This window comes from Schistocerca piceifrons, chromosome 7 (assembly GCF_021461385.2).
Source record: "Schistocerca piceifrons isolate TAMUIC-IGC-003096 chromosome 7, iqSchPice1.1, whole genome shotgun sequence".
Taxonomy (NCBI): Eukaryota; Metazoa; Arthropoda; class Insecta; order Orthoptera; family Acrididae; genus Schistocerca; species Schistocerca piceifrons.
In genome coordinates, this window is record NC_060144.1 from 189,722,985 (window position 1) to 189,742,477 (window position 19,493).

Sequence of the window (19,493 nt, forward strand, 5' to 3'; positions counted from 1 at the left end):
CAGCCACGGCGAAGCTCCTGCCTGCCTGCACAGGCCTGGAGGGAACAGATTGCCCCCCTGGCTGCTGCTCTCGTAAAAGCCGTGTAGCCTCTGTAGTTTGCTAATGCATCTCTATGCGGTTGCAGCAGGCCAGAGTTCGTTTTGGGGAATGGACACTCCCTGCTGAGACAGTTTCCTGCGAATTTGATGCAGCCTGAGGTAATCTGGCAGTATTTCATGATGTCAATTCCTTGACAGTAGTACATGTTCACCACACAAAAAGATACACAAAGAAATGTAGATGTCACCAGATGAACAAACTAGAAATCAGATAGACCATATATTGATTGACCGGAGGCATGGATCAAACATAATGGATGTTAGGAGCGAATAAAGAGCTGATTGCAACTCAGACCATCATCTAGTGAGATTTAAGTTGTACAGACAAAGGATCTCACTATTGAGTAAACAAAAAGGCCACAAACAGGAGTTTTTTGACATTAAGAAACTAAAGTTATAAGAAATCGGAGAGCATATCAGATGAAAATAGAAGAGGGAATTAAGAATGATACCTACACATTGTTTCAACGTATAGAAATATCTACATCTACATTTAAACTCCGCAAGCCACCCAACGATGTGTGGCGGAGGGCACTTTACGTGTCACTGTCATTACTTCCCTTTCCTGTTTCAGTCGCGTATGGTTCGCAGGAAGAACAACTGCCGGAAAGCTTCCGTGCGCGCTCGAATCTCTCTAATTTTACATTCGTGATCTCCTCGGGAAGTATAAGTAGGGGGAAACAATATATTCGATACCTCATCCAGAAATGCACCCTCTCGAAACCTGGACAGCAAGATACACCGTGATGCAGAGCGCCTCTCTTGCAGAGTCTGCCTCTTGAGTTTGCTAAACATCTCCGTAACGCTATCACGCTTACCAAATAACCCTGTGATGAAACGCGCCACTCTTCTTTGGATCTTTTCTATCTCATCTGTCAACCTGACCTGGTACATATCCCACATTGATGAGCAATACTCAAGTATAGGTCGAACGAGTGTTTTGTAAGCCACCTCCTTTGTAGATGGACTACAGTTTCTAAGGACTCTCCCAATGAATCTCAACCTGGCACCCGCCTTAACAACAATTAATTTTATATGGTCATTCCACTTCAAATCATTCCGTACGCATACTCCCAGATATTTTACAGAAGTAACTGCTACCAGTGTTTGTTCCGCTATCATATAATCATACAATAAAGGATCCTTCTTTCTATGTATTCGCAATACATTACATTTGTCTATGTTAAGGGTCAGTTGCCACTCCCTGCACGAAGTGCCTATCTGCTGCTATCTTCCTGCATTTCGCTGCAATTTTATAATGCTGCAACTTCTCTGTATTTGTTAAGGTTCAGTTGCCACTCCCTGCACCAAGTGCCTATCCGCTGCTATCTTCCTGCATTTCGGTGCAATTTTCTATACTACAGCATCATATGCGAAAAGTCGCATGGAACTTCCGAAACTATCTACTAGGTCATTTATATATATTGTGAAAAGCAATGGTCCTATAACACTCCCCTGTGGCACGCCAGAGGTTACTTTAATGTCTGTAGACGTCTGTACATTGAGAACAACATGCTGTATTCTGTTTGCTTAAAACTCTTCAATCCAGCCACACAGCTGGTCTGATATTCCGTAGGCTCTTACTTTGTTTATCAGGTGATAGTGCAGAACTGTATCAAATGCCTTGTGGAAGTCAAGGAAAATGGCATCTACCTGGGAGCCTGTATCTAATATTTTCTGGGTCTCATGAACAAATAAAGCGAGTTGGGTCTCACACAATTGCTGTTTCCAGAATCCATGTTGATTCCTACAGAGTAGATTCTGGGTTTCCAGAAATTACATGATACGCGAGCAAAAAACATGTTCTAAAATTCTTCAACAGATCGATGTCAGAGATATAGGCCTATAGTTTTGCGCATCTGCTCGACGGCCCTTCTTGAAAACTGGAACTACCTGTGCTCTTTTCCAATCATTTGGAACCTTCCGTTCCTCAAGAGATTTGCGGTAATAATGTGGAACCAATGTAATACTGCAATCCCTGAGGCAGCTGGGGAGGTTTTGGGGCATGTACACGCTCAAAGGAAGGCAGATTGGTTTGATGAAGAACATATGAGAAGAATTGAGGAGTGTAATATAGCATGATGAAATTATTTCAGAGAAGAACTAGAGCAAATCCGAATGAATATAATGACAAGCACCGTGTAGCAAAGAGGGTTTGCAGAAAGAAGAAAAGAGCACTAGAAAAGAAAAAAATTGGAAGAAATTGAACAGCTAAGAGAAGAAAAAAAAGTACTTGAAATGTACCAAAAGATTGAAGAAGGAAAGGCTGGGTTTCAAGCCAGAACAAATACATATAGAAATAAAGAAGGGGATTTGATAGGGGAGAGTAATAGAATACTCGGCAGATGGGCAGAATACTTCCAAGAGTTACTGAACCCAGATGTAGAAGGAGTAGAACAAGAAGAAGTGGTGGAAATAACTTATTATGGACCAGAGGTCTTAACACCAGAACCCACACTGGAGGAAGTGATACAAGCCATTAAGACCTGAAAAAATAATAGGGCATCTGGAGATCAGATCCAGGCAGAACTTCTCAAATATGGTGGGAAAGCATTGTGGAAAGCAATACATAAAGTAATGCTGAACATCTGGCAGGAGGAGAGTTTGCCAATGGAGTGGAAAACGGCTATTATGTGCCCCAGACATAAAAAAGAGATAAATTAAACTGCCAGAATTGCCAAGGAATATCCCTGCTAAATATTACATATAAAGTGTTCTCCAAGGTCCTATCTAGGATGCTTACTCCCTATGTGGGAGAGAGAATTGGATATTATCAGGGTGGCTTTAGCAGAAATAGGTCACCAACTGTCCAAATTTTCACATTATGCGTAGTACTTGAATTATGTTACGAACATCAAATAACCATACATCAGCTTTATATCGATTTTAAACAAGCCTATGATAACATCTCAAGAGTGACATTGTAGAATGTGATGGAAGAGGCAGGAATACCTAAGAAGCTCGTTAAACTTACTATGATGATCCTCAGTGAAACCAACTGTAAAATAAAAATACAGTGCAAAATCTCCAGAGAAGTGGAAGTGAAGAAGAGACTGAGACAGGGTGACAATATCTCCTCACTGCTATTCAACCTCTGCCTAGAAAAAGTCTTGAGCCAGATAGAGATAAATAGAGGAGGAACCATTTTTAATCGTTCACTGCAGTACCTTGCCTATGCAGATGATGTGGCATTACTCAGACAAAATACTGCTGTGCTGGCTGATGCCAGTCAACAACTGGAGAGAGGTGCAAGGGAACTTGGCCCGGTAGTCAATGTCGAAAAGACCAACTATATGGCAATCACCAACCACCAAAACCTACCAAATTCAGAATAGCCAACAAGGAGTTTGAAAGGGTGAGAGACTTCAACTACCTCGGATCGACTATCACAGAGACAAATGACATCAGCAGCGAGGTGAAAGCTAGAAATGCAGCTGGCAACAGAAGCTACTTTACCACACTACCCATGCTTAGGAGCTCACTGCTATCCCGCAAAACTAAAATCCTCATTTACGAAACAATTATAAGATCAGTTTTATGTATGGTGCCAAGACATGGACCATGCCTGCAAATGAGAAAAGGATCCTTAGCATTTGGGAGAGAAAGGTTCAGCCCAAAATATACAGCCCAATATACGATCAAGAAGGTTGGTGCATCCGTACGAATGCAGAATTAGAACAACTTTTTGAAGAACCTGACATTATCACTACCATTAAAATAAGAAGACTGTGATGGGCAGGACACATGGTCAGAATGGAGGAAGATAGAACATGTAAGAAGATTTTTGATGGCAAGGCTGGAGACAGATGATGGAAGAGACATTCCAGAAAGAGATGGGTAGATGGAATTGAAGAAGACATGAAAAAGCTGGGTGTCAGAGCATGGAGACGGAAAGCCATGGACTGGATAGAATGGCAGGATATTGTGATGCAGGCCAAGGTCCTCCAAGGGCTGTAGAGCCGAGTAGTAGTAGTAGTAGTAGTAGTAGTAGTAGTAGTAGTAGCTCCCAGAGGAGGCAGGATTCACACTGAAAGGCAGTGTTTGAAAAACCACCTTCAGCATCTTCACTGGTTCATACGAATATGTGTAGGAATTGGAGCGCTTTGCATGCTTTGTCAGGCCCATCACACATTGGTAGTCGTCCGCAGTGTGGTTGATTGTGCGGTACAGGTCGTGGCCTGCCATCTACGTCGTGAAACCCCTCTTCACCACCTGCTTGATCTTCGTTTTGAACTCCTTGAAGGTGACGTCCCACTGGATGCCAACCGGTGGGGGAGGGAGCGCTCTCTTCTGCTGTTGTGCGTCAGATGCATCCCCCTGTTGTGTCAGGGAGACAGTTCAAGCAGTTGGCGGTGTTTACACCGCCTGCTGCTGGCCCTGGCATGTGCTTCCTAGTGGGCCTCATGGACTCGTCTTTGTGCACTGCAGGCAGGGTCTTGGTCCCCTTCCATGATGTCTTCTGCTGTGTGCACACTATCGGCCCACTGCTGGAGGTGCCAGTGGTGGGGTGCTTTGGGGCCACATCCAGCATAGCATCAGCAGGACACTTCCGGCAGGTGCACTCTGAAGCAACATTGTCAGCTTGTTTCTTTGATTTTTGGGCTCCAGGGATGAGCCCCATCAGGAATTGAAAGTTCTTGCCACCTCCATTGTGGCTGTTGTTCCCCCATTTTTGGGGTGTCTCAGCACGCCGTTGCTGGTTTCAGCCACAGGTCATCCAGCAGTGGCTTCTCTGATGTTGATGGAAGTGGATGAAGCTGCCTGCAGCCCTCCTACATCCAGAATCTGTGTGGTGGTCATCGAAGGCAGGCCGTTGTTCGTCATCAAAATGCGCCAACACATCTTCTTGGCACCACTCTTCGTGCGTCGATTTGACGTAGGTGGCAGGTGGGATCACTCATCTCACCAGCCAAGGCTGGGTCCACATAATGACTCCTCAATGGTGTAACAGGGACGCCTATCTTGGTATCGTGGTCCATCGTAGGTAGCGGACAGGTAGGCAGCCGCCTCGGCTTCCACGAGAGCAAGCTCTCACGACAGTCGCCTTCCCATGCTGCTCATCTCAGTGGTGCGGGCCACCTCTGCATAGCGATTTTCCAGGTCCAGCTCTTGAGCGATCTCTTGATCCTCGTCCGTGAGCTGGGTTGTTGTAGTTGGGAGGCCAGATGGGTCTACCAACTGAGTGAGCTCAGCTGGACAGCAATCTGCCATACCCTTCGCTTTGTTGCTACAGTTTGCACGCAATGGCATCTTGGCGCGGGACCTTGCCATTTAATTAACATGGTTGCTTGGAGCGGTGCGCACCATGCATTTGTGGTCAAAGCATTTTACAAGAACAATGACAGCGCAGAGGAGGTACATATAGAATTCTGCTGTAATTTTAATTTAGGGCACTACAACCATGTGCCATCAGCACATGCAATTAAAACATGGATACGTAATTTTGAGGAAACTCGTACAGCAATGGAAAAGAAACCTCTTGGCTGCGTGCAAACCATTCGTACACCAAACAATATCGAAGCTGTTCAAGATGCTGGCATAAGAAGCCCACATTGGTCAATATGCCACCACTCAGCATCTTTACAGTTGCATAGTTCAAGTGTTTGAAGAATATTAGTACAGGATTTGCATTACCAACCATACAAGTTGCATATCATTCAGGACTGAAACACAAGGATCATGTTTTGTGATAACAGTTCTGTTAATTAATGCTTCAAAAGACAAACTGCAGATGTCAGACAAAGCCCATTTCCACCTCAGTGGATTTATTAACACACAAACAAATTTTAGATATGGGGCACAAGACAATCTTACAGAGCTACGCTAGTGCCCATTCCACAGCAACAAAGTTACTGTGTGGTTTGCTGTGCCATCATGTGGTGTGATAGGCCATTATTTTTTTTTAGTTTGAGAATGGCCATGAAGTTATAGTCACATCGAATCATCATGTTGCCTTGCTTGAAGCCTCCCTTGTGCAATGGCTACAAAGATTTCCACACATTACCGACACAGCCCCGTTCAACAAGATGGGTCAATATCATGCACAGCATGAAAATCACTAGCTGCTGTATGCCAGTTGTTAGGGGAACATGTAATTTTGAGAAATGGTAACAATCAATGGCCTTTCAGATCCTCTAATCTGTCAGCTTGTGATTTCTTTTTGTGGATCACCTTAAAGGTTAATTGTTTCTTAGCCAAACTGCAACAACAGTATAAATGAAAGCCAAGATTCGAGAAGCAATTGCCAGTTGGGAAGTTATGTCAAACAATGAACAATATAATGAAGAGACTTCAGGAATGTTTGCGTAGAGGAGCAGCTCACCTGCAAGATGCCATCTTCGAAAAATAAATTGTAATGTATGTATTCTAAAATGGCATTTTGTTTACTATTAAATGACATAAAATATTTTTAAAAAAATTGTGTTTATGGAGTTATTTAATTTTTCAAAATTTCCCGTTTCTTTGACTCACACTGTATAGCATCACATATATTCTGTATGAAGAATATCAAACTGAATAAATGTAACTGATTAAATGGTACCATTAGTAAATGAAGTAAATTAATGAAGAATTGTTTCATTTTGAAAGATGCTGTGTAATTTTTTACTAGCAGGGTAAAAGTTTAAAAATTTATGTAATACTTTGTGTCCCAGAATACTGTTCCTGTGATTTGAAAGTTAATAGTGAAGAAATTAGAACTAGATGGGACTTAGTATGTGAAGCTGTGAGTGTGAAGCTTACACACAGCCACTCTATTATGAGGTTGGTTTGAAAAGTTCTCGGAACAGAACAGGAAAAAAGTACTTACATCACCAAAACTTTTTTAATTTTTTAATGTAGTCTCCTTGTAGATTAATTCACTTGGTCCAACGATGTTCCAGTGCCTTGATCCCATCTCAAAAATGAGTTTCTTTCAGGCCTGCAAAATAGTTGTCATCTCTGCCTATCAGTTCTTCGTTTGAAATGAATCTTCATCCACCAAGAAAAATTTTCAGTTTGGGGGATACATGGAAGTCTGACGGAGCCATATCAGGTGAATATGGTGAGTGTAGCAAAATTCATACCTTAGTTCACGTAATTTTGCCATGGCGATGGCATGTGTGCATTGTCTTGGTGGAAGATGACTTTTTTCCTTTCTAAACCCGGCCTTTTTTCCTGTATCTTATGTCGCAGTTTGTCCAGGAACTTAGCATAGTATTCTCCTGTAATTGTTTGGCCAGTGGGGAGATAGCCTACAAACAGAATTCCCTTTGCTTCCCAGAACACTGAGGCCATGACCTTTCCTACCGAGGGAATTGTCTTTGCTTTCTTTGGTGGTGGAGAATCAGCATCTTTCCACTGCTTTGACTGTTGCTTTGTCTCTGGGGTATAGTAGTGCACCCAAGTTTCATCTATGGTCACAAATTGGCACAAAAAACTTGTTCATTTATCCTAAAATTGGCCGATATGTCCATTCTCATGCATTTCTGATCCAGCGTCAAGAGTCGCGGCACCCATCTTGCAGATAATTGTTTCATTTCTAATTCTTCAGTTAAAATGTGATATACCCTTTCAGAAGACATCTGGCAAGCGTGAGCAATTTCACACACTTTCAGTCGGTGATCCTCCATGACCATTGTGTGCACTTTTGCAATGATTTCTGGAGTAATGACACATCTTGGCCTACCACTGCGGGGATCATCATCTAAGCTCTCCCAACCAAATTTAAATTCCTTTGTTCACTTGGCAACAGTTGAATATGAAGGAGTGAGTCCTCCAGTATATTCTGGAAATCGGCATGAATGTCCTTTGCTTTCATAACTTTCTTTATGAAGTACTTAATCACTGCTCGAATCTCAATTTTTTTCCATCTTCGCAAATCACTACGTAGGAACAACAACAGAACCACATCACCACCACGGCTCTCTTCCAAGAGCACTGACGTGGCACATGTTTACTGGAAACAGTCCAATGAATATCACATGAATAACGTGTTGCGCTAGTGCTGACCTCTCATGGTAACTGCGAGAACTTTTGAAACCACCCTCGTATTTTTAGTGCAGTCGCACTCATTACCTGCTCCACTGAATTTCCATCAGAATATTTCCATTTGAGCAACATCCATATATTTGGAATATGACAGAGGTACAGAAATAATCAGGGGCAGAATTTGATAATATTTTTTCGGGTATAACAGTTATACGATTATGTGCCAAGATGGGGGGGGGGGGGGACATCCACCTCTTTCCCCTCCACCCTTACCACAGCTGAGTCCTTCTCAATGAGGAATCTAAGTGGCCTGCTCCTTCTTCCCAAACCTATCCCTCATTTCTCCCTAAGGAAGGAAATAGGTCCAAAAGCTAGGTGATAATGCTTTTTTTATCTCTCTCTTAAGTCAGTCTTGGTAATAATGAAATTTTGTTCCCTGAAAGTAAGTAACATTCAGCCATTCAGTGTCTCATTACTTTAGAGTTACACAGGTGAATATTACTTTTGATAAAAAATATCTGAATAATGTACGTGGAAAGATCATTCACTATTTTCCTGGTATGCAACAGCAAGGAACATGTGATCTGATTGTCTTGCCTGATGAGGCAACATTTAAATGCACAGAACAGCCAGTCAATGAAGTCCGCAGTGTTCTGGAGTACAGAGTCAGTCTTCTCTCGATTACCATGTGGTGCAGGGTTTGTTACTAGGAAGAACTGGGTTTTGTTAAAGGTAATACACATTGCAGGACATGCTGCTCCCAAGTGTTCACTGACATTAGATAAACAAACCACGCCCTCCGCCACCCCCCCCCCCCCCTCTCTCTCTCCAGCAAGATGCTGCTATGTGATATTGCTGCTAACACACTATGATACAGCATTTGTTGGAAGCTGAATAGAGAGATGAGGAAATGTTGAGTCTTCATCCATTTTCCAGATCTGAAACGTATTTGCTTATCGACGACACACGTGCAATTATATCACAGATACTGGATACCATAAAATATGTGACTGTGACTGTTCATTAATTATTAAACATGGAAATTGTAGTTTATATTTGTTGCTTTGTTACTGAGGTTAAAAATTCCAGGAAGTTTCCTTCAGTGAGGTGTAGAATAACTTCCATGTCAATAACCATACAGTGAAGATATTAAGTAATAGACAGTCACAACAAAAAGACTGCTAAACAAGTAAGCTTTTGGCCAAAAGGCTTTCTTATGAATTAGACAACATATGAACACATTCACACGAATGCACCTCATACACAAATGACGCTATCTCTGGCTGCTGAAGCCATACAGTGGTCATGTGCATGTGAGTTGTGTTTGCTGAATGTGTGTGTGTGTGTGTGTGTGTGTGTGTGTGTTGTCTACTTGAAGGAAAAAAAAAAGGATAGCCTTTTGGACGAGAGCTTACTTCTGTGCAGTCTTTTTGTTGTGGCTGTCTGCAACTCAGCATCTCTACTATATACTGAGTAGCAGTCTATCCTTTACACAATATTGTGATTATTCCATCCTCGATTTTCCATTTTTTAATTTAACCATCTACATAATTGAGGGGCCCAGTGGAAAAGGGGCACACCACCTGAGCAATGATTTTGTGATTTTGGTTCAGGAAGACGGCCAATGCCATCTAGTATCGTTGATGGGAACTTCTAGCACAGTGGCATGTGCCCGTTCCTTTAAAGAGAGCATATTATATTTGCTGTTAAAAAGGACTGGCACAGTCCCAGTGGAAAAGAGGCCCGTGCCAACAGTATTTCTGTGTCTCATGAGTCAATTCGTCTCATTGGTTGACCTGGTTTCAGAAAGCCAATCAGAAAGCGTTTCTCAAATGTTGTTCGTATGTTTCCAATATGGCAGCAACAGGTGTTGCTATTAATGTTACTCATGAAGAAAATGCAACAGTACATAAAAAAATATTTGTAAAGAAAATGAGTGGAAAGATAATGAAAGGAAGAGGTTAAGAAACAATGGAAAAGAACATAAATCCCAAAAAAATAAGATTGTGCCCAGAAAAGTGTTTCTTAGTTCCAGTGATCCATGCTGAAAAACTAGTTTCTGCAAATACTCATCACTGAATGAAGAGCAGGAGGCGATTTTTATTGAGTTTTATCGGTTGGGAGATTATAATAAGCAAAATGCTTATTTGGATTAGTGCGGCCTAATAAGTGCAAAAAAAAAAAAAAGTGTGTCCAAAGAAGAGGAAGGTTCCAACAGTAAGCCAAAGGAAGGTTTCTTTCAGGTATTTTATTTGTGACACTCCAGTTACCGAGGTTGAAGTAGGACTGCATTTTTAGCTGTTCATGCTATTTCTGTTAAACATTTGAGGACTGTCCGTAGCAATGAAGAATGTGACACTGAGAGTCATGAATCTACAACACATGTATCTTTACATACACCTAGACAGGATAGTAGAGGCAAGCATTCTAACAGACCTCATGCCATTGATAACGAGAGAAGAAATAAGGTTAGAAATCACATCGAAATGTTTCCAAGGTACATATATAGTAGAACGCAGAATTCAAACAACTCGTACATAAACTCTGTTCATTTGCTTGCTGGAATGTGTCATTCATACTGTGAAGATCTTAAAACTACAGAAGAAGTCCCAGTGAAACAACATCTGTATGAACCATTTTCAACATGGAATATAATATTAGTTTTAAATTGCTGTCAAGTGATACTTGTCATACTTGTAATTCTGCTAAGGCACATGAAACACCGAATCCACAGACACATAAAACTACACCTTTAGATAGCTGAAGCTGCATATAATGCTCTGAAAAGTGACTCAAGTGAGTCAAATCAGGGTGGTAGTGATGCACTCGTTTTGTGCATGGACTTACAGCAAGCACTGCCAACATCATATATTTCAACAAAAACACTTTTTATAAGAGACAACTTTGGACATATAATATCTGTATTCACCGCTGCAGTGATGAGAAGGCAGTGATGTGTGTCTGGTCTGAAGATGTTGCATCTAGAGGAGCCGATGTGTTTTAAAGGCTTTAGACATGGTGAAGGAAGAACATCATCGAAGTCTCATCATTTATTCTGATTCGTGTGTTGGACAAAATAAAAACTATATTATCCTAGGTCTGTGGTTGTACCTCCTAGATAAAAAAATGTTTTGATGTTGAGCACAAATTTCTCCTCCCTCGTCACACCTTCCTGCCATGTGACAGGGAGTTTGGAGTTAATTGAGAAGCCGAAAAGGAAGACACAGGCTGTGTACACTCCAGCAAAATGGGCTGAACTTATAAGAAAGGGCAAGCAAAAGAACCCATTCATTGTGATTGAAATGAAGAAAGACGACTTTGTTTCTTTGTCATGTGTAATGAACAGTATCGCCAAATGTAACATTACTGAAACTTCCTGGTAGATTAAAACTGTGTGCCGGACCAAGACTTGACCCAGGACCTTTGCCTTTCATGGGCAAGTGCTCTACCAACTGAGCTACCCAAGCACGACTCATGCCCCATCCTCACAGCTTTCGCAGGAGAGCTTCTGTGAAGTTTGGAAGGTAGGAGACGAGGTACTGGCGGATTTAAGGCTGTGAGGAAGGGGCGTGAGTCGTGCTTGGGTAACTCAGTTGGTAGAGCACTTGCCCACAAAAGGCAAAGGTCCCGAGTTCGAGTCTCGGTCCGGCACACAGTTTTAATCTGCCAGGAAGTTTCATATCAGCGTACACTCTGCTGTAGAGTGAAAATTTCATTCTAGTAACATTACTGTTGACAAAAAGCCTGCAGACATCAGAAACGCAACAATGTTTAGATTAGTGAGCAGTGAACATTCTGTATGTATCAAATATTCACACAGTCGAACTGAGAAACCTGTGCAAGTTAGTAAAGTGTTGTGGATGAAGCTTGCAGACTGCCAGTTAGTTCCTAAGTATCCAATTGGACATCAAATTAAGGCAGCAAAGTTCAAGGACCTTCAAAGCTTACTGCAATTTGTGCCTCCAATATATTCAGGTTTTTATCAGTCATTGATAAGTGATGGTAGTGACAATACAATGGAACCGAAAAACATTGATGGAGTTTGACTATTAATGACATGCTATGTAATGTGTCTACATGTCAAGGACTTCATTTTTTGCACTTTAAATTGTAATAAAGTGGCCTAATATTTAATAGTACTTGCAAAACACAATCTAGTTACTGCAACAACTGTTTGTATCACAGCAGGAGTGCACATTACTATACAAAATCATATTTCCGTAATTCCCATTTCCTGACACAACATACTCTGGTGGCATGTGCCCCTTTTTCACTGGGCCCCTCAATTAATACCTGCATTTAAATGTCATTATCTTTGACTTTTTGGAAGTAAGGTATGGGAAGCTCATAAAAGCCACATTAAGAATTTTGTAATTTGTAAGGGGTGGTCAGGGTGAAAGCAGGGAGATATTCTACAGGTTCTATGGTTTAATATGAGGGCACCCAATAATAACTGGAATTCTAATGCTGTGCATCATATACTTGCAATACCAGGTGCTGCGCCACCAGAGGGTAGTGGTAGTGATAGTGATTAGTGTGGTTTCTCTGGCAATTCGTTAAGTTTGCATATACTGCAGGTGTGACACGCGAAAATGGTTACTTCTTACAAACAACATGGGGTTGTGAAATTTGTTTTACTCAGCAAGAATTCAGGGAAAACTATTGTGATTATGCAGACAGGTTACAAAGAACATTCTTTTAATAAAACTCAAGTGTACAAATGGTTTTCTTGGTTTAAAAAGGAAGTAAAGGCCATTAAAGATAGCCCCATTCCGGTCACCCTCCAGCTGCTCAAAGCGAGGACAACATCGTCAAAATCCGTGATCTGATCAATGGACACAACACAGGACAATCAACCAGCTTGAGGATTTACCCAGGTTATCGGGGAGCTCAATTGAGCGCATTTTGACTGTTGATTTGGCAATGCAGAGAGTGGAAGCAAAATTTGTGCCTAGAAAGAAATCATCACAGTCAAGCCTGTCATGAAATGGAGGACACATTCAAATTTTTCCATCAATCCAGGAAGTAAACATCAGTCAACTCAATGGAAGTCAACTGGCTCGCCTTGTCAAAAAAAAAAAAAAAAAAAAAAAAAAAAAGGTCCGTAGATGAAACTGAATGTAAAGACAATGTTGATCTGTGTTCTTTTATATCAGAGGGATCATACAAAGAGAATTAATCCCTCAAAGCCAGACAGTAAACCAAAAATTCTATTTGTAGGTTGTAACAAGGTTGCGCATAAGTTTGACACAAAAATGTCCAGCTTTGTGGAATTTTAGCAAGTGTTTTTGGATCACGACGACACTCCCATGCACACAACTCTCAGTGTTCCCCAGTTTTATTGCCTCAATAAAGATGGCTACCTTCGCCCATGCATCCTATTCACCAGATTTAGCACTCTCAGACTTCTTCCCTGAAAGGGAAGCATTTTACCAATATCAAAGACATAAAATGCATTGGCATGAAGATGCTATCAGGTATCAAAGAGGATGAATTTAAAAGGTGCTTCCAACACTGTACATCTAGACAAGTGCATTAATTCTAATGGAGCGTACTTTGAAGGAGGTTAAAGTTGTACTTGAAAAACAGTGAAGTAAGTGCTTTTACAAAAAAATTCCAGATGTTTTGGGGTCACCCCTCATATGTGGTTTCATGTAAGTACAATAAATTACATGAATACATGACTATTCCTTGTTAGTATAAGTAACAACCTGTTATTGACTTTTGCATATAATGGAGATTGAATGAATATATTTGATTCATTTGATCAAGATTGTATTAAAGTTAAAAGCCCAAACAAGCTCATAGCCAAAAGAGTATTTCCTCTGTGAATCAATGATAATGCAAGGAATTATACCAGGAATAGAAGTATGAACAAGATTGGCACGGGAGCTTTGAGTCTCTTAGAAGCCTACTACTAAATAGAAGTAGGAAACCGGAATTTCCTTGTAGATGGTGCCAGCCTCCAGTGTAGGGCTCATCAGACTGCATCTGCAGCACCATCTGCTTCCTGTAACAACTCACGACGAATGTCAACATACAGTAACCAAAGTTCCTTACATCGGTATCTGTCTCAAACCTGTAAACATGTCGAGTTGAGTGCCTACAAACTACGATTTGTGGACAGCATTGGTTTTCTGATATCATTTGAAGAAAACTGCTGCAAAATCGCACTGAATGCTTGTCGAAGCTTTCGGCAAACATTCTCTTGGGACAACGTAGTGTTTTGAGTAGTTCAAAAAATTCAGAAGTAGTGATTTTGACATGAGAAACAACGAGCCAGGAAACCACCGAAAAAGTTCAAAGACAACAAATTCCAGGCTTTATTGGATGAAGATGATACTCAAACTCAAAAGGAACTCACTGAACAATTGAATGTGCCTCAGAAAGGCATTTCTCTTTGGTTGAAAGCTATGGGAAAGGCGCAGAAAGTGGGAAAATGGGTTCCACGTGAACTGAATGAAAGACAGAAAGCAAGTTGAAAGACCACTTGTGAAATGTTGCTCACCAGATAGAAAACAAAGCCGTTTCCGTCGAATAGCGACAGGTGATGAAAAATGGATGTATTTTGAGAATCCTAAGCATCATAAATCATGGGTGAATCCAGGTAAACCTTCGACATCCACTGCAAGACCAAATCACTTTGGAAAGAAGGCAGTGCTCTGTGTTTGGTGGGATCAGAAGGGTGTCATCTATTACGAGCTGCTAAAAACTGGCGAAACCATTAACGCTGATCGCTACCGACAGCAAATGATCGATTTAAATTGAGCATTACATGAAAAACGACAGGAATATGGGAAAAGGCAACACACAGTCATATTCCTCCATGATAATGCCCCTTCACACACAGCAAATTGGGTCAGAGAAATGATTGTGTTCAGTTGGGAAATACTAGGACATGCAGCTTATTCTCCAGGCTTGGCTCTGTCTGATTATCATCTATTTGCATCACTGGGACACACTCTTGCTGAACAATGCTTCATTTCATATGAAAATGTGCAAAAATGGATCATTGACTGGTTCACTTCAGAAAAAGAATTGTTTTTTTGGCGTGGTATTCTTAGCCTGCCAGAGAGGTGGGAGAAATGTATAAATAACAATGGAGATTCTTTTGAATAAAATATTGTTTATCAGTTTCAAACGACAGACGTGTAATTTATTACAATCAAATTCCGGTTTCATACTTCTACACCCGGTAAACGATCTGAAAGCAATATCACCCCATACCAAGTCAGAAAAAAAAGGGGGTAAGGAATATTATAAAGACCATGACGAGTTTAGCATATCTGTTTTTTCAACTAAGGTAGTGTCACATATCTATTGAACTCAATGTCTACGAAATGTGTAACTTAACTATTCCTTTCCTTTCATTATTTATACGTGCTTAACTTTCATTCACTTAGTCTAGGTGCACAAACTTCTCTCACATTTCACTTATAAGCTGCACTCCCTGAAATTCCATATGAAATTCCATACTTTATGCTGTTTCAAATCTACTGTGTGTCAATGTGGTGAGAAAATTATCTTTGTTTAGGAACATCACTGCCATAATACTTTACAAGAATACTGTAAATCTGTTCAGGAGTATCACTGTTGTGGTAATAGTGTAAAGACTTCGTTATGGTATTACGAATCATGAATTACAGAGCACAGATGACTCAGTACAATATTGTAAATGGTGGCCTCTGCATTTACAACATGTTTGGGAGAATGTCATATAAACATGATACAAATAAAGAAAAACATGTAAGTATGGAAATAAGTCTTACAAATATTGTCTTTATTTTGCAAGTGTCAAGGTTGATGTAACATAAGAGAGCCACTGACACATCACAGCCTATTTTCCAATCTTAAGTACAGTAGGACTAGATATACTCTTGCACAAGTTCACCAGTACACGATGTGTCACACAGTATAAACTGTCCATAAAGCAGTTATATTAAAACATGCATACATTTATTAGCTCAATCATATCATATTGCACTAAAAGTGGAACACTTGCCATGTCATATTATAAAAGTTGACACTGAGTTTTCTAATTAAGAACATGTGAAAGTAAACACAGAACCTTTGGCCTTTGTATTCTAACTATGGACGGAAGTGATAAATTGCAGCAAACAACTCGTTAAATAGTCTGTCGAGTTTTACACCGCTTCAGCTGGCAACTCACAAACGTGTGTCGAATAAAATAATGCCTATGCTGTGTTAAAGTATATCACATAAAACAATATTAACCCTTACATTAACTATATTATTTAGCTATTACAAGTTTGGAAGATAATCTTATTTTGTCTTTCCAACTACATGATAGCACATTCAGTTTGGAAGAAACAAGATAACTCAGACCAACAGCTGAGAAGTTGTCACATCAGAATATTGGAAGCCCAATTCTTCAGCAAATAAGTTGCCATCTGTTGTTACAATTTCAGCATCAGTCATGTTTAGTTCCAAAGAAAGCCCAGGTGGCAAATCTGCAACCACAAATGATATATCGGAATCTCTGTCGAGGAGTCCTGATTCTTGAACGACGACATCTTTTGAAACAGGGTTCAGGAACTCTGAAAAAAGTATACAAATTAATTTCTTGACTATACAGATTCAAAACATTTGCACGTACTAAGAAGTAGTGTTAAAGGAAGAGCAGGAACAAGAAAAATTCTCTTCGATTTAGTGACAAGAACTGATTTTTTTGGTCTGCTGCTTCACACTTAATTGCGACTGCAAAAATTATGTAACTTAGCAGTCTATTCTGTGACTACTGCACATTACACCCAACTGCAAGTGTGATATTGTACATAACATATTTTAAGTTGACTGGGGTGAACTGTTAAATTTGCTTGTAATATAAAAAGAATTCAATGTACAGAGATTAAATAAGTTTACTAATTTATTGATGATAAATATGTAAAAACTTTAAGTGCTGTTTCAAAGATCTACATTTGATTACAATTTTATGTACAAGGCTTTTCAAACCATGGGACTGCTCACAATCAATATTACCAGTATATTGTTTCCAACTGTATCTGTTATTTATAAAGTGTATTTTGCCACTTCTTGTTAGCTTATTTCCTTAATTTTGCTAGTACTGCAATACTGACAATTATCTATCTGCAAGATGCAAAATCCTTTTCAGTGAGGTAAAAATCATGTCAGAAAAATTCATTGTATACACATAAAATTTTCTGGTTGGCAGAATTTCATGTACAAAAATTCTCAAAGCTTTAAATTTTAAAATTTATAAGTGGAAAATATATGTTATAGTGACCTACACAACAAACTACGAAAGAATGTTATTGCATAAGGATAGACCTGCCCCCATGAACCACGGACCTTGCTGCTGGTGGAGAGGCTCGTGTGCCTAAGCAATGCAGATAGCCGCACTGTAGGTGCAACCACAATGGAGAGGCCAAACATGTGGTTCCTGAAGAGCAGTAGCAGTCTTTTCAGTAGTTGCAGGGACAGCAATCTGGATGATTGACTGATCTGGCCTTGTAACATCAACCAAAACGACCTTGCTGTGCTGGTGCTGTGAACGGCTGAAGGCAAGGGTAAACTAGACCCGTAATTTTTCCTGAGGGCTTGCAGCTCTACTGTATGATGGAATTCTCCTAGGCAAAATATTCCAGAGGTAAAGTAGTCCCCCATTCGGATCTCCGGGCGGGGACTACTCAGGAGGATGACATTATCATTAGAAACAAACCTGGTGTTCTACAGATTGGGGCATGGAATATCAGATCCCTTAATTGGGCAGATAGGTTAGAAAATTTAGAAAGGGAAATTTGAAGTTAGACATGGTGTGAGTTACTGAAGTTTGGTGGCAGGAGGAAGAGGACTTCTGGTCAAGTGAATACAGGGATATAAATACAAAATCAAATAGGAGTAATGCAGGAGTAGGATTAATAATGAATAAAAAATAAGAATGCAGATAAGATAGTATGAACAGCATAGTGACCGCATTACTGTGGCCAAGGTAGACATGAAGCCCACACCCACCACAGTAGTACAAGTTCATATGCCGACTAGCTCTGCAGATGATGAACACATTGAAGAAATGTATGCTGAGTTAAAAGAAATTATTCAGACAGTTAATGGAGATGAAAATTTAATCATGATGCGGAATTGGAATTTGATAGCAGGAAAAGGAAGACAAGGAAAATAGTAGATGAATATGGGCATTGGGAAATAAATGAAAGAGGAACCCTCTGGTAGAATTTTGCATGGAGCATAATTTAATCATAGCTAACACTTGGTTTAAGAATCATGAAAGAAGGTTGTATAAATGGAAGAGACCTGGAGACATCAGAAAGTTTCAGATTGATTATACACTGAACGAGCACACCAAGTGCCTAACACAACATGGCAGGGATGCGACTAATGTCTGGAGTAGTGCTGGAGGGTATTGACACCATGAATCCTGCAGGGCTGTCCATAAATCCTGAAGAGTGGTGGAGGTGGTGATTTCTTCTGAACAGCATGTTGCAAGGCGTCCCAGATATGCTCAATAATGTTCATATCTGGGGAGTTTGGTGGCCAGTTGAAGTGTTTAAACTCAGAAGAGTGTTCCTGGAGCCACTCTGTAGCAATTTGAGAAGTGTGGGGCATTGCACTGTCCTGGTGAAATTTCCCAAGTCCAGCTGAATGCACAGAGGAGGTGAATGGATGCAGGTGATCAGGCAGAATGTTTAAGTACACGTCACCTGTCACAAGTCATGTCTAGACATATCAGGAGTCCCATATTACAGAGCCTCCACCACATTGAACAGTCCTCTGCTGACATGCAGGGTCCATGGATTCATGAGGTTGTCTCCATACCCGTACATGTCCATCCACCTGATACAATTTAAAAGGAGACTTGTCAGACCAGGCAACATGTTTCCAGTCATCAACAATCCAATGTCAGTGTTGATGGGCCAAGGCGAGGCGTAAAGCTTTGTGTCATGCGGTCATCAATTATACACAGGAGGGCCTTCGGCTCCAAAAGCCCGTATCAATGATGTTTCATTGAATGGTTCACGTGTTGTCACTTATTGATGGCCCAGCATTGAAATCTGCAGCAATTTGTGGGAGGGTTGCACTTCTGCCACACTGAACGATTCTCTTCACTCGATGTTGGTCCCATTTTTGCTGGCTCTTTTTCCAGCTACAGCAAAGTTGGAGATTTGATGTTTTACTGGGTTCCTGATACTCACAGTGCACTTGTGAAATTGTCGTACAAGAAAATCCCCACTTCATTGCTATACCTCGGAGATGCTGCGTTCCATCGCTCATGCGCCGATTATAACACTACATTCAAACTCAGTTAAATCTTGATAACCTGCCATTGTAATAGCAGTAACCGATCTAACAACTGCGCCAGACACTTGTCTTATATAGGCGTTACCGACAGCAGTGCCGTATTCTGCCTGTTTACGTATCTCTGTATTTGA

General features: G+C 40.7%; 1 protein-coding gene across 1 annotated transcript in view; it reads right to left on the reverse strand.

Moving 5' to 3' along the window:
• Positions 1-15,844: 15,844 nt before the first annotated feature.
• The window catches only part of LOC124805298 (forkhead box protein K1-like), a 255,255-nt gene continuing 251,606 nt past the window's right edge, over positions 15,845-19,493 (reverse strand). The window contains exon 5 of the mRNA XM_047265812.1: positions 15,845-16,625. Within this exon, the coding sequence (XP_047121768.1) occupies positions 16,408-16,625 (218 nt within the window). The 3' untranslated portion in view covers positions 15,845-16,407. The remainder of the gene's footprint in view (positions 16,626-19,493) is intronic.